Consider the following 20,819-nt stretch of genomic DNA (forward strand, 5'->3'; position numbering starts at 1 on the left):
ACGGTTCACTAACCGTTAGGGTTTCTTGGCAGTCAAACCTGGGTAATTGGTTAACTGTTATAATGGTCAAGGAACCATTATAACGGTTAAGACCAAAAATACATTTTTCTGCTTCTCTCTCTATAACAGAAGCAAAATCAAGGTTTGAATTATCACTCTAGCTACTCCCAATTGCAATATTGTAAATTTTTAGATCTAGAAAAAATCATTATTGCTTGTGCATCAAAACTTCAATACTCATACACAATTTCAAACATATTCAACCAATACTCAATCTCTCTATAAGATTTTGAGTGATTCTGCGTGATCAACATACTTCTTTCAAACACTAGAGCCTTTGTTGCTTGCCTTGTTCAACCTTGAGCCTTTAGTACTCGTGAGTTTCCGTGGTCAGGCCGTATGATTTTCCAGAAGCTTTATAAGAGCTCATCGTTCCACCTTGTACTTTCTTTCTCATTGGGAAAATAAAGGCACACTATCTCGAAAGTCGCGAGCCTCGAAAACATTGGTGTTAGTGTCGAACTCTGTAAACAACTCTCATGTCAAGTGTCTCTAAACTCTACTATTTACTTTTCATATATTTATTTAGACTAAAGTTATTTTAGTTTCCGTCAAAAATAACTTATAGACATGTTAGTTAAAAGTGACTTAGATTAAAATTTAAAAATGCCTCCCCGCTCTAGGTGCCTTTGCAACCAACATTCACCACACCATTGATTGAGATAAACCAACCATTGGTGTTGAAGGGTCCACCTTAAACACCGACTCTTTACTGTATCAAACTGATGGTGATGTTATGCAATTTAGGAGCTAACCTAGGTCCTATATGCACCAACTGCTCCATAGATCTATGAACCGATGGTGTTGTTCTAAATATAAAAAAAGTGCCCTTAGTTTCTCTTCCACAGCGACCTATCTATGCGTGCGAAGTAAAAGCTTCTCTGTTCTAAAATGGCCATTGAATGGAGATGTCCATTGATAATTAGGACAACACATCGACGACTCATATTTACATATGTACAAATTAGATTATGCATGTACAATAAAGAACATGAGCAAAATAAAAATAAAAAAATTCATTTTTTTTTACGTCTTCAATTATCAAATCATACTTATAATTGTCAATTTTAAAGAATTCATCATTATTTGTCACTTCAAAGTGTGCCAATATTTGTTGACCGTCCATTTTCACATGAGCAATTAATCGACGGTCGATATGCAATTAAATAATTTTTTTTTTTTGAAATGATCAAGTAATAACATTGAACATAACAAACACAAAAGTTTTAAAGTTTGATTATGTCTGAATCTCAATCCAACATGAGGTGTTTATACATAGTTAACTTTTGAATAAATAGTTGAGTTCCTGTTTGCTTGTGTTGAAAACAAAAGAAATCATGTACAAATATAATTATTATGATATACAAATTTTCTATCTCATAAATATAGTTATTTTTTAAAAAATCAGCGGTTTAATTGGTTGACGCACCGGTGTAACTAGTGAACCGTTGATCCAAAATTTAACTGAATCGATCGATGTCCAACCATGTTATGATAACATTTTGGTTGGCGACCAAAAAATTGACGACGCCAACAGCTTCTTATCTCCTTCCTTTCCTTTATTGAACTGGTTTTGTCTGGAATGGCCATTTAATCCCTTCTTGATTTTCTCAGATATTTCTGCTTCTCTGTTCTGTTTTTTCTTTTTCATTTCTGAAGAAGAAGGAGATGATTTCCTTCTTAGGCCGCTTAATCTTGGTCACTAGAGTACATATGTTTGTTTTAATGAACCGGGCCTAAACAGGAATAGACCAATTGGATTTGGATAAACAGATAAGTTCTTTTTTTTTCAGTTTTTCTTTTTTCCTTCTTAGACCATTCTGTCTGGTCCCGCCTTTAAAAATTTAATTTTTTTAGTGGCCTATCTTTGTTGTCAGTGCCTCTTCTTTTCGGCCCAGCACTATTTGATTAACCCAGAAAGGAATTCCTCCTCTTTTTTGTTGCTGTTAAGTGGGTCCCATTAAACAGCTGGGATTGCTAGAGAGTACCCAGTGTACACCCTTTGTTGCCTGCTTCTGTGTTAATCCTCCCCAGATTTGTGTACCCAACCAGATCTCCTGCGTTCTTTCTTCTAATTTCTTATTTACTTCTTTCAAACTTGTAGTGTCTTCTTTCACCAAATTTCAAGAAATTAATTGAGTAAATTTTGAAAATCTTTTTTAAATTTTTAGGGTTCAATACCAATAGCTATAGTTTTGGTCCATAAATTAAAATCATAAATAAGGTTACTAGGAAGATTTATTATTTCTTTTTGTTTTTATATAAATATATTTAACATTAATTTTAAATTATTGAACATTAAAAGAAAATAATTTAGTTTCAAAATTAATGTCTCAGATTATTTTTGTATCTTTGTCTTAACATAATTATACGACAAATTAATTCTTTATAATTTTTTTTTCTATTTTTTGTAGTGTTCTGAATAGCGCGCTATGTCTTTTTCGGAACGTAAACACTATGCTATGTGATAAAAGTGCGTAATAGTGGTCAGCTATAGTTCATAGTGTATAGAACAAATAGCGCACACTATGCTACATATAGGTTTTTATTTCAAGGTCCAAATTGAAAATTTCTCTAAGGATCAATTATTTTAAGGTCTAGATTGCTTTTGCTTTCAAATAAAAAATTATAAATAGTTTATGACACGATACTTAGGTAATTTGAATAAAAAATAAATAATTTATGATATTATCAAAGATATTTTGAATAGAAATTTGAATTTTGCACTAGTTCAATATGACTATTATAATTTCTTAATAAATTTGGTGTTACTTATTGCTCCAAGAGACTTTAGATAATGTTGATAAATAGTAGAATTATATAATATAATTAAAAAAATGCTATATATATAGGATATCTTTTGGTATAGGTACGGTGATAACTTTTTTTAATTATAACCTTTCGCAATAACACTATTTTAAAACCTTGATTTTTTGTGTACAGAATAATTTGTTTTTTTTAATTCAAGTTTCTGATTCAATTCAACTGATTTTCACCATTTCATTGTATTTCGATTTGATGGCCAACCTACCGATTTCCTTTGCTATTCCGATTTTCAGAGCTTATTATAGTTCATACTCTTGAGACAAATGTGAGATCGTTCACTGTGACTAATTTAATTTAACATAACAAAAATGCCCTAACTACAATACATATATAATTAGCATTGTTCAAAGGAAACAAAACACAAACAACAGTGTTGCTTAATACAACTTATTCGTCTCACTTGCTAGAGAGTCAGATGCTAACCAACATTACCTCTCAGTATCAGACTATCAGTAACCATCGAAATATTATCACCTGCGATCACAACCGGCTCAGTTGAGTCGCTAGAGATCGTGACATTGGCTGTGCCGACAGGGTTTTTTTGAGTGCTCCAGAGCGCACGGCCATAGAGAACAACATTGCAATCCCAATCTCGTTGCAACACCAGAGAGTAGTTGCCTTCATCGGGCTGTCGGGTGTTACTGAACCACAGAGCCTTTTTGCGACTGTAGAGGACTAGGTTGCCATTATACTGCATGGAAAGGTAGCAGTTTTCCCCTGCTCCGTAGGTCCCAGATGCCCAAATCGGCATGCCACTGTCGTATAAGACCAAGTTACAGTCCTTTTGCATAGCTAATCTGCAGCTCCCTTCGTTGATCTCTTGGTCTCCATAGAGTAAATCACCAGGCCGCAGGATGTTAGAACCAAGAGAATGTGTAAGAAGGGAGGAAGGGGCATTGGCAGTGTCAACATGGTTTGTTCCAGTGCTCCAGTGCGCATGGCCATTTCCAGTGCTCCAAAGCGCACGGCCATAGAGCACGACATTGCATTTCCAATCTCGTTGCATCACCAGAACATTGTTGTCTTCATTCGTCTGTTCGATGTTGCTAGACCACAAAGCCTTTTTGCCACTGTAGATGACTAGGTTGCCATTATACCGCATGGCAAGCTAGGAAGCAGTTTTGTCCTGCTCCGTAGGTCCCAGATGCCCAAATCGGCTCGCCATTGTCGTATAAGACCAGGTTACGTACAGTCCGTTTGCATGGCTAAAACGCAGCTCCCATAGGTCATTTTTTGATCTCCATAGATAAATTCGCGAGGGAATAGGAGGTTAGAAGGAAGAGAATGTGTGAGAAGGGAGAAAGTGGCTGAAAGGATTAGAAAAGTGCTAAAGAAACAAGCTGCCATAGTGATATATGTACGTAGATACTATGTTGTGTACTTGTGTTGGCTTGCTTCTCGGCTTGGAGGGTTATTTATTTATAGGAAGTGCGGGGCTAATTACGTAATTTTGTTAATTGTTTTGTATGCTTATTGCAGTATTGGCTATCTTATATTATCTTGCTACTTACTGTCCAGGATCTGTTCTAGGAAAGCGTTGACTATATGCATTGAAATGCTTAAAAAATAGTTATTTTTTATCTTGCACTTAAAGATTCTTGTTGCCTGACACCTGCATTATTTTTGTACTTCTCTCTGTTAATTTTTGAAAAAATTACTAAAATAGTATAACAAAGAACACGAAGACGTACAATCACTTTTATGAAGCTTCTTTCTCTCTTTTTGATTTATTAATTCAAAAATAATTTTATAAAATATTTTCGTATATTGATTTTCTAGACAACACCTCCTCATATATCATTAAATATGATTGCTTTATTCTGCTTTAAATACATACATATTTCCTTTTTCATATTATTTCTTTAATATAATTAAGATTGTCTAAATATTATATTGAAGGAGCGGTAAAAAATATCTTATTCTAATCTTATGTGACTCACATCAACGCGCGTGTCATGGTGCATGTATATATATTTTGAAAAAAAATTGTTACTATTATTAAAATAAATTAGTAATATTGTTATTATGTGTTGCCCACTTCAATTAATTATTCTCATATATCGATCACTGATTTATGGCTTGAATATAGTAATGTTTTTGTTTTGTTTTTTTTTATATTTCTTTGAACGAGAGTTGCGTGCTTATTGGTTTTCTCCCATTTGATCATGGTCCCATGTGGTGGTGTACTGGGTGTTCCCTCCTAGCATGTGAAATCATAATCCTGCATAATTAAAGATCTAATAAAAGCTAATGCAGACTGTGCAGTAGTGCACACATGTTCGCATTTATATCTGTTATGTTTATTTTTTCGCACTTATATCTGTTCTGTTCTGTTTTATTTTTTCTTTAGCATGCCTTGTGCATGCTATTATAAACAACCCAAATATAGTAAATGATTTCAGTTATATTGGCTACAAATTATTATAGGCTGAACTTTTAAAACTGTGTTGAACTGTTCATGATGTTTTTTTCACTCATAAATTACATTTTATGAAATTATAGCAATTATTAGTACATTTCCAATTTCTTGTGTAGATTTACATTATAACAACTTTTGGATTAATATATCCAACTGCCAAATAAATCTAAAAAGTAATTTAAGTTTTATTTAAGCTCAAAATGATCATAATTAAAATAACACTAGTATCATGCCCATGCGTTGCAACATGACACACTATATATAAGAGAGAAAAAAATTATGAAAAAAATCATTCAATAAAATTAATAATTATTCAAAAAATTGAGGAACATGATCTTTGAATATAATTATATGATTCTCTATTTTTTTAATTACTTTGAATCGTGATCTCTTATAATAATTTGATGATGTAATGATTCTATATTTTAAGTACCAATGATTTAAAATTATTTAAGTAATAACTGGGAATTGTTTTGATCTCAAACGTGTTAATGAATCTTGCATCTTTTTGATGATTCAGTCACAATTGGATGCCAATGCTTCTTCTTTTGCATACAACTTCTGATGAGCAATTCCTTTCAGGCACAGCTCCTAAAAAAAAAAAATATATATATATATATTGGGATTTGGTATAAAAAATTTATCACAAATCAATATTTCTGTCAAAGATCGGGGCCGATTGTGTTGTGGGCTGGAATCGGCCCAAAAAAAAATTAAACTAACTTCCAACTTTACGATTTTTGTAACTTTTTTGTACTTCCCCCTTGTTCCTTTCCCTGCGCTGGCACCCAATAGTAAAAAAATGGCTCTTCATTTCCCCGCCTCCCAATCTGCTTCCACATATAACCAAATTTCAAATTAATTATTTCCCAATTCACCAGTCGTCAAATTCAAAGTTTCAAATTGAAACAAGTCATGGATGAAAATTTAGAACTCCCACTTCCCTCTCAAATCCAACCTACAAATGACCTCTCAAGTCTCAACCCACCATGTCTGCTAACCAATCTGACCTCGCCATGGTTCTCTCTTCCCTCTCTCTTGACAAAGAAAACAACACTCCTACTTCGACTTCTTCAATGAACAACAGCATGATCAAGAACAGAAAGAGAAAGAGGACGGATTGGTCTGATTGGATCAGAGTTCCGCTTGAAGACATCACACATTTGTTTCATCCAAACAATAACAATGAATTGACGCTTTGCGCTGCCCCGCCCCATTTGGATGCTTCAATTGAGAGGAGAGTTGAGATGGTGAAGCGGAGGTTTTTTAAGCCCGCAAAGATGAGTAATAGGGTTTTTCTAAGAAAAGAGTTCAGATAACTAGATCTGTCTTTCTTTCTATTTGCAAAATTACCAGCTAGTGAACAATTCTTTACTATGAAAAACAATTTGGTGAAAATTTGTGCTGTTTAGTTTATGTTTTGGGGTTGTTAGATGATTCAGACAAAATTGCTCTTGTAGAGATTAATTCATTAATTGCTGATGCCAAATTCATATCCAGCTTACCGCAATTGAAAAAAATATATATAATGAAAAAAAAGGAGTTTGTCTAAATTACCAGCCAATAATGTCGAAATTAAGCTGAACCCATTAGGAGTTTAATATTTTAGAAATTTCGGAGACTAAATTTTGTACTACATGCGTAAAATTTATAAATATAATTAAAAAAACTAATCACAAGAAAATTCAGAAAAATATTTTATAGGAAGTTCGAACATGTGGGAAACCTTAGTTGGTGAACAAGTGCAGAGCTGTTACTGGGATGAGCAATCCAAATTTTTTTTTTTTTATGATCTTAAGTCTGGCAGTACACAGGATCAGTGGATCACAAGGTCATCTAAAAGGACCAGATCCAAAATTAAAAAAAAAAAAAATCAGTCCGGCATTTTATTAATTTTTAGTGGAGATTCATCTATCTATGTGCGTAATGGAGGAAACTTAACGCCGAATTCGATAATATTTGTTGCCTGTAGCGATGTATTTATCTTTTATATACTTACAGTATGTACCCCTTAACTGGTAAATCTTTTGAGATTTTTCTAACAATGCACATTTTACAAAATTAAATATGAACCATATACGAATTATACAAATCATAGGAGGCTTCAAATGTTTTCACTTTTAGTGCCTTCATTTATCTTGCATTTTTTAAATTATAATAATTTTAAATTTTAAATTTTAATGTCAAAATACAACTATTAGATATGATCTATAATATTTTTTCAATGTCAAAAATTATGACATTTAGATAATAATTGGTATTAAGAGCTTGTTAAATACACTAATGTCATTTATAAATAAATTCGAAAAGCAATAATATTTTAAGTGCGTGCAAAGAAGAAAAAAATATATACCAAATTTAATGGTTTTATTTTGACAGATAATTTCCACACTAAATAATTTGTAGAGAAAAAAAAATATATAGCTCAAATTTAGTGTTTTTTTTTTTCATAAGTTTATCCTTAAATTTCTCAAAAAGAGAAACAATTACAAGAAAATTGTTTGACTTTCACTTAGTAATACATTTAAAAAAAATAATACACATATCTTATAAAAGCATAAACCTTGAGTTAATCAAGTTTGGCAGGGGGCAACATGTCAAAACCAACATATCTTACCAAAATGTGTTTATATAGTACTAATTAACATACACGGTTAAACGAATTGAACCGTGTCAGATCTTAAAAATAAAGAGTTGAAAATGATAATTTCTACACGATCAAAATAACCGTGTACAATGATAATGGTTATATATATACACGGTTTCTACATGCATCTTTGTATTATTTTGATAACCAAACACGCTGGGCTATTTACCGTGTATGATATTTCTTTTTGTTCTATACAATTTATAATTGACTAGCATCCATAATTACTACTTTACTAGCCATTAAATATACAATTAATATTACACATACATAATTCAATAAATATTCAACACTAATTTAACATACATAAATTCATAATTGAATCATATTCCTTTTCTCCTCTATAATTTTTAAAATTTTAATAACTAACATATTTTATCTCTAGGTTTTGGGCTTTTGGCTTATCATTTCAAGATGACCATGGATCAATAGAATGTCATCGGCTTCAGAAATATGGAGGGGCAAATGGAATATGAGTGTGTTGTTCGATCTGAATATCTTACTTGGACTGAGTTGATGTATAATCTCTTTCACATAAAAAGATTAAACTGCAGCTCAGTCAATTAGTTGACCCAACGGGATGAACGCCACATGGATGTTCTATTTGCCTTCCATATTTTTGAAACTGATGGGAAAAATTCTTGATCAATGGTTTGTTTTGAAATGACAAGCCTAAACATACATATTAACATATAGAACATTTTAATTATTAAAAATATTTTAAAAAATTCAAGAGAAATGAAGGTTAGCAAACCAAAAAAGTAAAAAAGGATTTATTATTATATCAAAAAATTTCCTGCAAGGTCACAGGTTGTCTGAATAGATAACCTGATTCCATCCAAGAAAAAAAATGAAAACTGCATCAAAGAGAAAATATGACGTACACTCTTAGAGTGACGTCACATTTGATTTCAATGTTAATTCTATGATCAAGAATTGTCATATGTTTCAGAGGAGTAACTGTATATTCAAATAACATGATAACACGACAAGTCAAGATATATATAAAATATATAAAAAAAATGAAATAAAAGTTAACGAGTCAAGAGAAATTTAGATAGAGAAAGAGAATACCTAAGCTGTAAGCTCTTTAATTAAGTTTTTAAAATTGGACAGTTTGAAATATTTTACAACTAATTCTGCATAGTTCAAAAGTAAAAAGGAAAATATGCATTTAAAATTGAAAAAATTGATTCTGGACCGTCCAAAACAGTCAAATTGAGCCTCTTGCTTTTGACTAGTGTATTGAAAACGGATTGGATCGGACGGGTACGGGTCAAACCTGCGCGGGCGGGGAGTTGGCACGGGCACGGGTTGTTCGGGTCCGTGGGTAGCTTGGGTAGGGTAGCACGGGTTTATTTTTAAAAACCCTTATCCGGCCCAGCTCAACCCCCGGGTAGCAAGGGTCCGTGGGTTGGTTGGGAGGGTACGGGTCTGGTCCGGACCGTTTTTTTTTTTTTTTTTTTGCTTTTTTTTTCTGTTTTTTTTTTTTTCTTTTTAAACCCATACAGTATAAATCAAAATTCATTTGACATGATTGCATATTTGAACTTAATAATTTTTGTTATAATAAATATAAATCAAAATTATGAATTTTGAAAATAAATATTTTTTTAAAAAATTTGAATTTTTTGGGGGTCCAGGCGGGTACGGGTGGGCGCGTACGGTCCGGGCGGGTTCGGGCAGGCGGGTAGGGTAGGTGGACCGGTCCGGACGGATACGGGTTTGACACGGTCCGTTTTATCACGGTTTTTTATTTTTATTTTTTTCACAAAACTGGTCTCGGTCCGTTTTAACCCTTATCCGGATTACCCGTGTACCCGTTCCAAACCCGACCACGGATACGGTCCGGTCGGATATGAACCACGTACGGGCGGTCCGGTCTGAATCAGACCCGGGCGGATTTTTTCAATACACTACTTTTGACTAGTACTTCTTAGGAATCGAGTCATCGCAACTAATTTTCCTTTCCAACGACTAGTATTTCTTGGTGGAGTCCACATCCTCTGCATTAACTAAAAAAAAAAAAAATCTTTTGAGTCTAACGCATCTCGACCGCATCGGACTAATCTAGACCACACCAATGACGCACAAATCTCAATCGGACATTTTTATTAACGCACGTTCCGTTATTGCATAGGATACGAATTCTTCTTGGTGTGCATCACCGCTTACCTATGACTATGAGATAGGTACAACAATTTGGGATCCTATGAGACATCTTAGTAACAACTGTGTATGTAGCGGATCACTGATGCATAACAATATACTTAAATATTCAGGGCCATTGACCCATTTTATCAATTACAAAAATACACTTCAATAAATATATTGTTTCAGTATTTAAGTCCCATGCACTTTATTAATCATAAAAACGAGCGTCCAATATATATTTGGTGGTATTCTAACTGAAAGATTTGATAGACTACGAATAAATTGCATTTCCGGTACTATGGTCTCCAAAGTGCATCGTAAATATAAATCAAATTTTAAGTGTGTTAGTGCATGATTCATCACTCTGTATTTCCTAGGAAATCTGTTGCATAAGTTTTACACATCCTCTAGAAGACTTCCTAGGAACTACCAGTAACCTTTATTTTCAATATATAAAGCAGGAACAACCACCAGCTATCTCAAGTTCAAATCACGAGAGAGATCACTTTGACAGCCGCTGCAAAGTTTTCCAAAAGAGAGATCATATCCGAGATGGCTTCAGAACCTAGTACAAAAATCCCTTTAAGAACCCTTAGCTCAGGCCATGACATGCCGGTATTAGCCTTAGGCACGTTCGACATGTCGTTTGATCCTAATAAGACAAAAGCGGCCATCATAGAGGCCATAAAGATCGGATACCGACACTTTGACACGGCACGTGGATATGGGTCGGAGGGTGCCCTGGGCGAGGCCATCACTGATGCAGTGCGGCTAGGTCTGATCGGGTCCCGTGCAGATGTGTTTATTACCTCCAAGCTATGGTGCACCGCAAGGTTCTGAAACTCGGAATCGGAATCGGAATCGGATTTTTGACCGCCGAGTCAGAATCGGATGAATCGGCCGGAATCGGAAGAATCGGATCGGTAACTCGGGTTTTTTTGGCAGAACCCTTGTTTTGTAGCCAAAAAATAGGAAAAAATTGATAAAAATAATTTGTAAAAAAACTATGTTAATTAAGTGTTATATTCCAAAATTTTAAAACATGATTTAATTATTAAGTTGATTATTTCGTCTAATTAATTTTTTTATTAAATTAATGAACAATTAGATTTATCTGAGTAACATAAAATGAATCTAAAATTTAGAAATATAAACGAATCAAATTCGTACATTAAAAATTGGAGGTTAAAAACATAAGATATAATATAGCACCATAAATAAAGTGTAAATATTCGGTAAATCTAAAATTCGTTACAATCGTGAAACTAAGAAAGGAAATAAATCAAATCATGTAAATAAATAAATAATTGAATTCTAACTAAGAGTAATTAAATTATAAATTATAAATTGATTTGGTAATTATATGTGTATATATATATATAATACTTTAAATTTAATTAGTCGGATCTAAAAATCAAATTATAAACACGTAATAATACTCGTACGACATTATAAATTGTTACGAATCTTCGATTCGAAATTTGGACGAAAACAGATTTTTAATAAATTAAATGAATACATATTAAGTTCTGGATTGCTTGGACCATTGGATTTAATCCCAACACGAATCTTGAACTCATCCTACACTTTGATTTTTGAATTGATGAAAGGAAGGGATTTAAATCCATTTGAATAAAAATTTCGGGTCCGGCACCGAATTCTCATCCTGTGAGATATCTCATATTTTGCGTGACTTGTTGAAAAATCAAAACCGTTCAAATAAGTTCTGCACAAATCTCAAAGCTCAAATAATACTGGCCCCTGCGCTATCCTTCTCTTTTTCCCTTCTCTCCCGTTCGCGCAAGAAACAGGAAGCGACTCCATGAAACTTCTCTCCAGCGATCTCAGCGATCTCCTCAGCGATCTCCATGAAACTTCTCCTCAGCCGGTCTTCAGCCTTCTCCTCCAGGGACTCATCTCCTCCTACGGCAGAGCACAATCCAGGTTAGTTGGAAATCGGAATTTTTTTAAATGAAATCGGCTCAAATCGGCTCAACTCGGCTTGAATCGGTGTAACTCGGCCGGAAAATCGGAAAATCGGCCGATTCCGGCACTGTTCATCCGAGTTTTGCCGAAAAACTCGCACGGGCGCGAGAATCGGGTAAAACTCGGCTCGGACGCCGCCGATTCCGAGTCGACTCGGCCGAGTCAACTCGGAATCGGCCGATTTTCGGAACCATGCTCAAAACCACTAAACATGATCTCTATGTTAAAATATGATTGGAGACCAAATTTTATATTTTTTTTAGGAAATGTTTTTTTTTATTTTTTTAAATAGGTACAAAAATCACTTTTTTTTATGGTCCAAAAATGGTGGTTTTGTGCCTATCTAAAAAAAATGCCAATTTTTTTTTCAAAAAAACTATAAATTGGTCTCCTAGCACGGATCATGTTGAGCGATTCGGATAGAATTTTGGACTTTTAAAATGAAGATAAGAATGTGGGGTAAATATGAATGGGATACGAAAATAATAGGGCTTTTTAAAAAGTAAAAATTATGTAGCATGTTTAAGAAAAATGCTAGTTTTATAATTGATCGATTTTTTAGAGCAAATGATTTATTTATCTACTTTTGATGTTACACAAGCATATAATTAAATGTTGTGTACATGCGAGAAGTAGAAAAATGACCAATTTACTCTAAAAAACCGACCAATTACAAGATTGGATTTTTCTTAAACAACCTATCATATATATTTTTATTGTTTTATAAAAGGTAAAATGGTTAATTTTTAAATTTAAAAGGCAATAAAATGGGTAAATAAGATATTATGAATTTTAGAGGGAAAAACACTAATTTCAAAATTTTTGAGGGGGTACACAAGAAATTCTCCCTTTCAATATATATATATATAGAGAGAGAGAGAGAGAGAGTTGGGCTAAAATGAGCCATGGAGTAAAATAAGTTTGTGCTTCATGACACTATAATTTTATTTTTAAAATTCAAACGATCGATCCAAACCGCTCAACATAATCTCCATATTGAAATGTGCTTGGAGACCAAATTTTACATTTTTTGGAATTTTTTACTATTTATTAAGCCACTTTGAAAATCGCTGATCCAATGGTTCAGAAATTTTTACTGTTTTTACTGTTCACAGCAAAACAGTAATTTTCAAAATTACTTAATAAATAGTAAAAAAATTCCAAAAAATGTAAAATTTGGTCTCCAAGCACATTTCAATATGGAGAACATGTTGGAAGGTTGGAATCGGTTGTTTGGATTTTCAAAATGAAAATATGGCGTGGAGTACAAACACGTTTTACTCCATGGCTCACTCAAGTCAACCTCTATATAGGATTTGGTTACGGTGCTATGGCTCAATATTTGAGTTTTCAAAATCCTAACTGTCGATCTGAACCATTCATCTTGTTCTCCATATTAATATGTGTTTGGAGATCAAATTTTACATTTTTTGAAAAAATTTTACTATTTTTTTAGATTTATTGAATATCGTTGTTTTTTATGGACTAGATTTGTCTGAAAAACAACGATTTTCAATAAATCTAAAAAAATAGTAAACAATTTCCAAAAAATGTAAAATTTGGTCTCCAAACACATATTAATATGGAGAACAAGATGAACGGTTTGGATCGGCCGTTAGGATTTTGAAAACTCGAATATCGAGCCGTAGCGTCGTAGCCCTCTATGCAACCCATATCACCGTAGTCAAATCCTATATATATATATATATATTCAAGCTTTAGAGGAAAAAAAATAAGTACTTGGAAGTTGCATGCAGTATACCCAGTGGCGGAGCTAGCATGGTCCAGGGGTAGGCAACCGCCTACTCCTGGATTAATTTTGAAAATTATCTATACATTCGTATAAAATTTGGTCATTGCCTACCCCTATTTCGGTCCATTACCTATCCCTGTCGTGATTTACTTTTAGTTGTGGCTTGATTCGGTCTATATATTTTGTGTCAATTTTGAATTTAACAAAATTGAATTTTGTTAATTTGGAAAGAAAGTAAACGGTGGCTCTTTGGAGAAGAAAGATAATTGGAATTTTTTTTCTAAATTGACTTAGCGTATTGATCCATTACGTATAAAAATAGAAAAAAAAATATTGGTTCACAGAGAACCAAGAGCATCTAGAAATTATTTGAGCCTTAACATTCAATTTAAGAATTTCAGACCATTATGCTTTACTATTTGACAATTTTAACATACAATGAATCAATTTATTTTTAAACTATCACAAAAATTACCTTAAATAAAGTATACTAAAAAAAATAATTTTGAACCTGATTTTTTTTTATCAAAATGTATAGAAAAAAAAAATCATTTTTAAGAGAATTCACAATTTTAAATTTTTATTAAAAAATAAAAAATAATAACTATTTTTTAATAAAACTTGAACTATTTTTTTAATAATTTATTTTGTCTACCCTAATAAATTGTTTTTTTAATAATTTATTTTTTTAACTATTTTTTAATAAAAATCCTGGCTATGCCTCTGAGTATACCGGATGACTTGAACGAAGGCGCGTATCTTCAAAATACAAAGCATATACGACTTCCCAGTTTCTGCGATTAATTCAATCCGAACTTGCTATATAAATTCAATGATATTACTGTTAATTATAAATTAATTGCTCATGATGCATAACCAAACTTAAAGTTCTGGCGCTTAAATTATATTCAAATTAATGTTCGATGATTAAGCTCTGTGAAATCTCATTAAAGAAGTATATATTTTGTAAAAAGGGGAAAAAATACAAAATACGTACTGGCTACCATGGTTCCGAAAATCGGCCGATTCCGAGTTGACTCGGCCGAGTCGACTCGGAATCGGCGGCGTCCGAGCCGAGTTTTACCCGATTCTCGCGCCCGTGCGAGTTTTTCGGCAAAACTCGGATGAACAGTGCCGGAATCGGCCGATTTTCCGATTTTCCGGCCGAGTTACACCGATTCAAGCCGAGTTGAGCCGATTTGAGCCGATTTCATTTAAAAAAATTCCGATTTCCAACTAACCTGGATTGTGCTCTGCCGTAGGAGGAGATGAGTCCCTGGAGGAGAAGGCTGAAGACCGGCTGAGGAGAAGTTTCATGGAGATCGCTGAGGAGATCGCTGAGATCGCTGGAGAGAAGTTTCATGGAGTCGCTTCCTGTTTCTTGCGCGAACGGGAGAGAAGGGAAAAAGAGAAGGATAGCGCAGGGGCCAGTATTATTTGAGCTTTGAGATTTGTGCAGAACTTATTTGAACGGTTTTGATTTTTCAACAAGTCACGCAAAATATGAGATATCTCACAGGATGAGAATTCGGTGCCGGACCCGAAATTTTTATTCAAATGGATTTAAATCCCTTCCTTTCATCAATTCAAAAATCAAAGTGTAGGATGAGTTCAAGATTCGTGTTGGGATTAAATCCAATGGTCCAAGCAATCCAGAACTTAATATGTATTCATTTAATTTATTAAAAATCTGTTTTCGTCCAAATTTCGAATCGAAGATTCGTAACAATTTATAATGTCGTACGAGTATTATTACGTGTTTATAATTTGATTTTTAGATCCGACTAATTAAATTTAAAGTATTATATATATATATACACATATAATTACCAAATCAATTTATAATTTATAATTTAATTACTCTTAGTTAGAATTCAATTATTTATTTATTTACATGATTTGATTTATTTCCTTTCTTAGTTTCACGATTGTAACGAATTTTAGATTTACCGAATATTTACACTTTATTTATGGTGCTATATTATATCTTATGTTTTTAACCTCCAATTTTTAATGTACGAATTTGATTCGTTTATATTTCTAAATTTTAGATTCATTTTATGTTACTCAGATAAATCTAATTGTTCATTAATTTAATAAAAAAATTAATTAGACGAAATAATCAACTTAATAATTAAATCATGTTTTAAAATTTTGGAATATAACACTTAATTAACATAGTTTTTTTACAAATTATTTTTATCAATTTTTTCCTATTTTTTGGCTACAAAACAAGGGTTCTGCCAAAAAAACCCGAGTTACCGATCCGATTCTTCCGATTCCGGCCGATTCATCCGATTCTGACTCGGCGGTCAAAAATCCGATTCCGATTCCGATTCCGAGTTTCAGAACCTTGCTGGCTACATCAGCAAAGTAACCATTCACCCAAGCCTCTGGTGGCGAGTCTATTGCTCCGGTGCTGGCCATCACCGGCAAAAAGTAACTCACCGAACAAATCACCACTGCAATCGCCAGGCCCTTCGGGAAAGTCTTCTCAGGCTTCTCCACCTCTCCGGCCATCGTGCTTGCACTATCCCAATAGTTCAAATTCCAAAATAAGATATTCAAAAACAACCGCCAGTCCTTCTTTTCCACCGGAACCATCCATCTCTGTGTCTGAATTCTCCTCATGGCCAATGCAGTAATCAAAACAAATGGTGCCAGTGTCACCACAGCCAAGACCACCGCCCCCCAGCCGACAACCGACAACCCGGTGTAATTCAACAAACAAAGAAACACCACAGATATCGATATAGCGATTGACCTGCTCTTACCGGCTTTAGCTGGCGGATAGGCGCGAGATATATAATCAGCACACATTGGAGGGTACGCACCGATGTTTATTACACAACTCAGGTACTTCCAGGTACCCATCAGGGAACCGAAAAACGGGCCAAATGCCCGGTCAGCCCATACAATGAAGCCACCATTTTCTGGTAATGCAGTGGCGAGTTCTGCTGTGACTAACGACTCTGGCATTCCCCACAAAAAAGGAAATATGAAGAAGCCAATTATGGTGTAAAGGGGCCCGACAGCCTGTACAGACTGTTCGGCACCATATGGGCCCCCAGCAACCTCAAAATATATGAGGAATATTAAAGGGATGAGTTTGAGCTTGTTGGAGCTGAATTTTGCACTGGTGATTGGTAGCAAGTTGGAACTGCCCATTGGGTTCGGTTGGTCTCTTGATTCTTTTTCAACAACTAATTCGGATGGAGTTTGGATTTGATTAGGTCGTTGGGGTTGTATCTCCTGGTCTTCCATTTTAGGCAGGAGAGAGAGAGTATGATGTGAAGCTTTGGAGTGGGATCGTGAACAAGATATATAGGAAGTTTGACAAGATCAGATCAATTGAATGAAAATTAGCTTAAGTACTTTGCTATGCTGTATTTATTGATAGTGTTGGTAACACTATTGAATCTCGATGTTTATTTATTTATATATGGTTCCTTCGGAATTATATATATATACTGACCGGATGTACGTGGGTGTCAAGGTGCGACGATGTCCTATGTTAATTTGTATGACACTTGTATCAACTTTAATCAAACCATCCCTCACCGGCCCGGTGACATGCATATTAATTCTTTTTTCATTTACTGATCATCACTTTGTTTGTGATGTACTTTTTTTTTGATAAAAAAGCAAAATATATCCTGTTTCATATATGAAACATTTATATATCATGGTTTGGAAACTCGGTATTGTTTGTGAGTTTTTCATCAAAACTTGATTGAACAGTGTTTGACTCAGTCGAGTTATCCGATTTTCAAGCCAAGTCAGTCCTAGTCAACCCGAGTCAACCCGAGTTAGGTCGAGTCAAGCCCGACTCGGGTCGAGTCCTTCGATTATTTTTTTTTTTTTGTGGCAGTAGTTAATCTATGATTTTCAATCACACAAAAAAACAAATCAAATTATGCAAACATAATTTGAACTAAAAAAAAACTTAACACATACCTTGTCAAGATAATCCCGCACTAAATTTATGCTGCCAATGTAATCGTACTTTTTTATGTATAAATTATAGTTAGCTTACCTAAAAGGTGTGTTCTTTTTGTAATGCTTATATTATATTATTTTGTCGGCATAATTTTCTTTGTATCAGTGGAATATTTGAGTATATTCTTTTGTCGGCATAATTTTCTTACAAATTATTTTTTTTACCAATTTTTTTCCTATAGTTTGGTAACAAAACAATTTTCTGCCAAAAAATATCCGAATTTCCAAATAAATTGTGAAATTATTTCTCGTAATTATTACATTTCTGCATGTTAAATTATTAACACAAAAATTGTGCGCAAGAAATTATATTAACTTTAATTAATTATCTGGACATAGTAAGAGGATATGTTGCCTGAATCAAAAATTTAACTACGGCTAGCGTTGCACAGACAATTCCTTCATATATGTGATCAAATTATTATTTATTTTATTATGTTCAATATTATTTGTATCTTATGCTTTATTTATATATAAAGTATGAATATTATTCATTCTTAAGTTTATCGATAAATAATAATAGAAAAAACAATTTACATGACGGAATATTACAAGAACTGAACCGGTGATAGAAGTTATTTAGGAGGGAGTCCAAATATTAAGCTCGGCGCCAAATAAAATTACATGGCATTTTTTAAATAAGCATCTAAAGTTGTAAAAGAATCACCAATATATCACTTTTAATAGTTCCAGCTTAAGTTGGCATGCATTAACCCCCAATAAATGTATCAGGCTAAGTTCTTTTTCCCAAAAATAATTTCATTTTTATTGATTACAGCAACAAATATTCATATTCATATCCTTTTTTTTTTTGAGAAAACAATAGGGGTCTAGCCATATTCATATCCTTGTTAAACCCTTCTTCGATGTTAGACATGGACATTATATAACTTACCATATAATCTGAACTGTTGAAACCGATCTACTTCAAGCGATGTCTTTGCATACATGTCAAATTTATAAAAAAATTATTTAATAACAACAACAATACAAAAATGTACTATGTAAGATGCATATATTAATTATAAGTTGAGCTTATATAATTTTCTCTTGCTTTTTTATAATCTAGCTGCAGAAAATAGCAAGGGTTTGGTGAACAGTGCTGGGAAGACGACTATGGCAAAATAATTAAGTTGATCCATTAAATTCGGAATCAGTGATTTGGAAACTAATTCTTTGTCAGCTTGCACCTCCACAAAGCCATGCACTTGCTGGGTGTTGAGTGCTCATATCCCACTTAAAAGTTAAAGTGTAGGTCCAATATTGTGAACTTCATATCATTCAAATGCAGTTGAAAAGTTTCTGAAGTGAGATGCAATGCTGGTAGTATATCTAGATATAAAGTTGCTTGTCAGCGTCAACTACTAATTAAGCAGATTGGCAACCTTTTTTTTTTTTGGTGTTAGATTAGCAACTTTTTGCAAAATTAATAAGGGTACGGGAAGGGGTGTTTCTGTTGATATATATAGTGCGCTAATTTAATAATTAGAGCGAGATACGAGGATTAAAGCTCTTTTAAGAAAATCTTGAAGGGGGACCGGGTGTTTCTGTTGATATATATATATATAGAGAGAGAGAGAGAGTGGCTAATATCAAAACGTTTGCACCAACCCTCCCGTGCAACCGAGTCAGTTTCTGATTTTTAAAGTCTAAATGATAAATCTAAACCGTTAGATGTGTTCTACATATTAAAATCTGCTTGGAGACCAAATTTTACATTTTTTGGAATTTTTTTCTATTTATTAAGTCACTTTGAAAATCGCTGATCCAACGGTGACTTTCTGATTTTACTGTTCCAAACAGCCACCGTTGGATCAGCGATTTTCAAAGTGGCTTAATAAATAGTAAAAAAATTCCAAAAAATGTAAAATTTGGTCTCCAAGCAGATTTTAATATGTAGAACACATCTAACGGTTTAGATTTATCATTTGGACTTTAAAAATCAGAAACTGACTCGGTTGCACGGGAGGGTTGGTGCAAACGTTTTGATATTAGCCACACTCTCTCTCTCTCTCTCTCTCTCTATATATATATATATATATAATGTAGTGCGCTAATATGGATTGTGATCCTGGATTTCAGGAGTGAATCGAGAAAAGATTTTTTTTTTTTTTTTTTACATTTTCTGCAGTTTCTGGTTTTGTAATATCTTTCTAACATTTTAGTTTATAAACATGTACATTCTAAGAAAGTTAGAAATATATACCTACCTATTTCTGAAGGCTTAAATTTTATGTCAACCTTAGGATGCCAGCTGAAATGCCCATAGTAGCATAGAAGGAAAAATCGGAATCGAAATTGGGATCGGTTTTTTGATCGACTATGGAATTGGAATTGAGTGAATTGGTTAGAATCAGCTGAATCGGATCGAAAACTCATACTTTTTTGTCAGAAGTTTGTTTTATACTAAAAATAGGAAAAAAATGAGAAATATTTTTTGTTTTGTCATACTTGTTTAGACAAATAATTACAATCAATTAGTTATGTATTTTAAACACTATAATACAAACATTTCAACACTTATATTTAAATATAGTTATGTATTTTAAAGACAAAAGGTGGCTTATATGTAGTGGTAGATTCTTTGGTTTGCAACCATTAGTTCCTTGGATCAAATCACGCTGGGGAAACTTTTGAATAATTTTATTTGTACATTTTGGCCAATAGTATGACCGGAATAAAAATGTCTCGGCCGAAATTTGACTGTAATAGGACCATTTTGGGCTGAAATTGGACAAAAAATTCACATACTGTATAACTCGGTCTGAAATTGGATCGATACCAGCCCGATTCCAGTCCGAAACGGCTGATTTTTCCTTCTATGCATAGTAGTTTGAAACGGGTTTCATACTAGGGGTGTAAACGGGTCAGATATTATACGATTTCGTTCGGATTCGAATATGAAAAATTACCTAATTAAATTATCCAATCCATATTCGAGCCTATCCGTATCCATATCCAAAAAATTACAACGG

General features: G+C 33.5%; 1 protein-coding gene and 1 pseudogene across 1 annotated transcript; both read right to left on the minus strand.

The window, feature by feature from the left end:
* Positions 1–3,304: 3,304 nt before the first annotated feature.
* Positions 3,305–3,988, minus strand: LOC144560225 (curculin-1-like). The gene has a single exon (XM_078309396.1). The coding sequence runs from the start codon at positions 3,986–3,988 to the stop codon at positions 3,305–3,307; it is 684 nt and encodes a 227-aa protein (XP_078165522.1).
* Positions 3,989–16,013: 12,025 nt separating this feature from the next.
* On the minus strand, positions 16,014–17,109 carry LOC144560810 (putative polyamine transporter At3g13620 pseudogene; annotated as a pseudogene).
* Between the last annotated feature and the right edge of the window lie 3,710 nt (positions 17,110–20,819).

Source organism: Carex rostrata, chromosome 10, assembly GCF_964058835.1.
Source record: "Carex rostrata chromosome 10, lpCarRost1.2, whole genome shotgun sequence".
In the NCBI taxonomy this organism is placed as follows: domain Eukaryota; kingdom Viridiplantae; phylum Streptophyta; class Magnoliopsida; order Poales; family Cyperaceae; genus Carex; species Carex rostrata.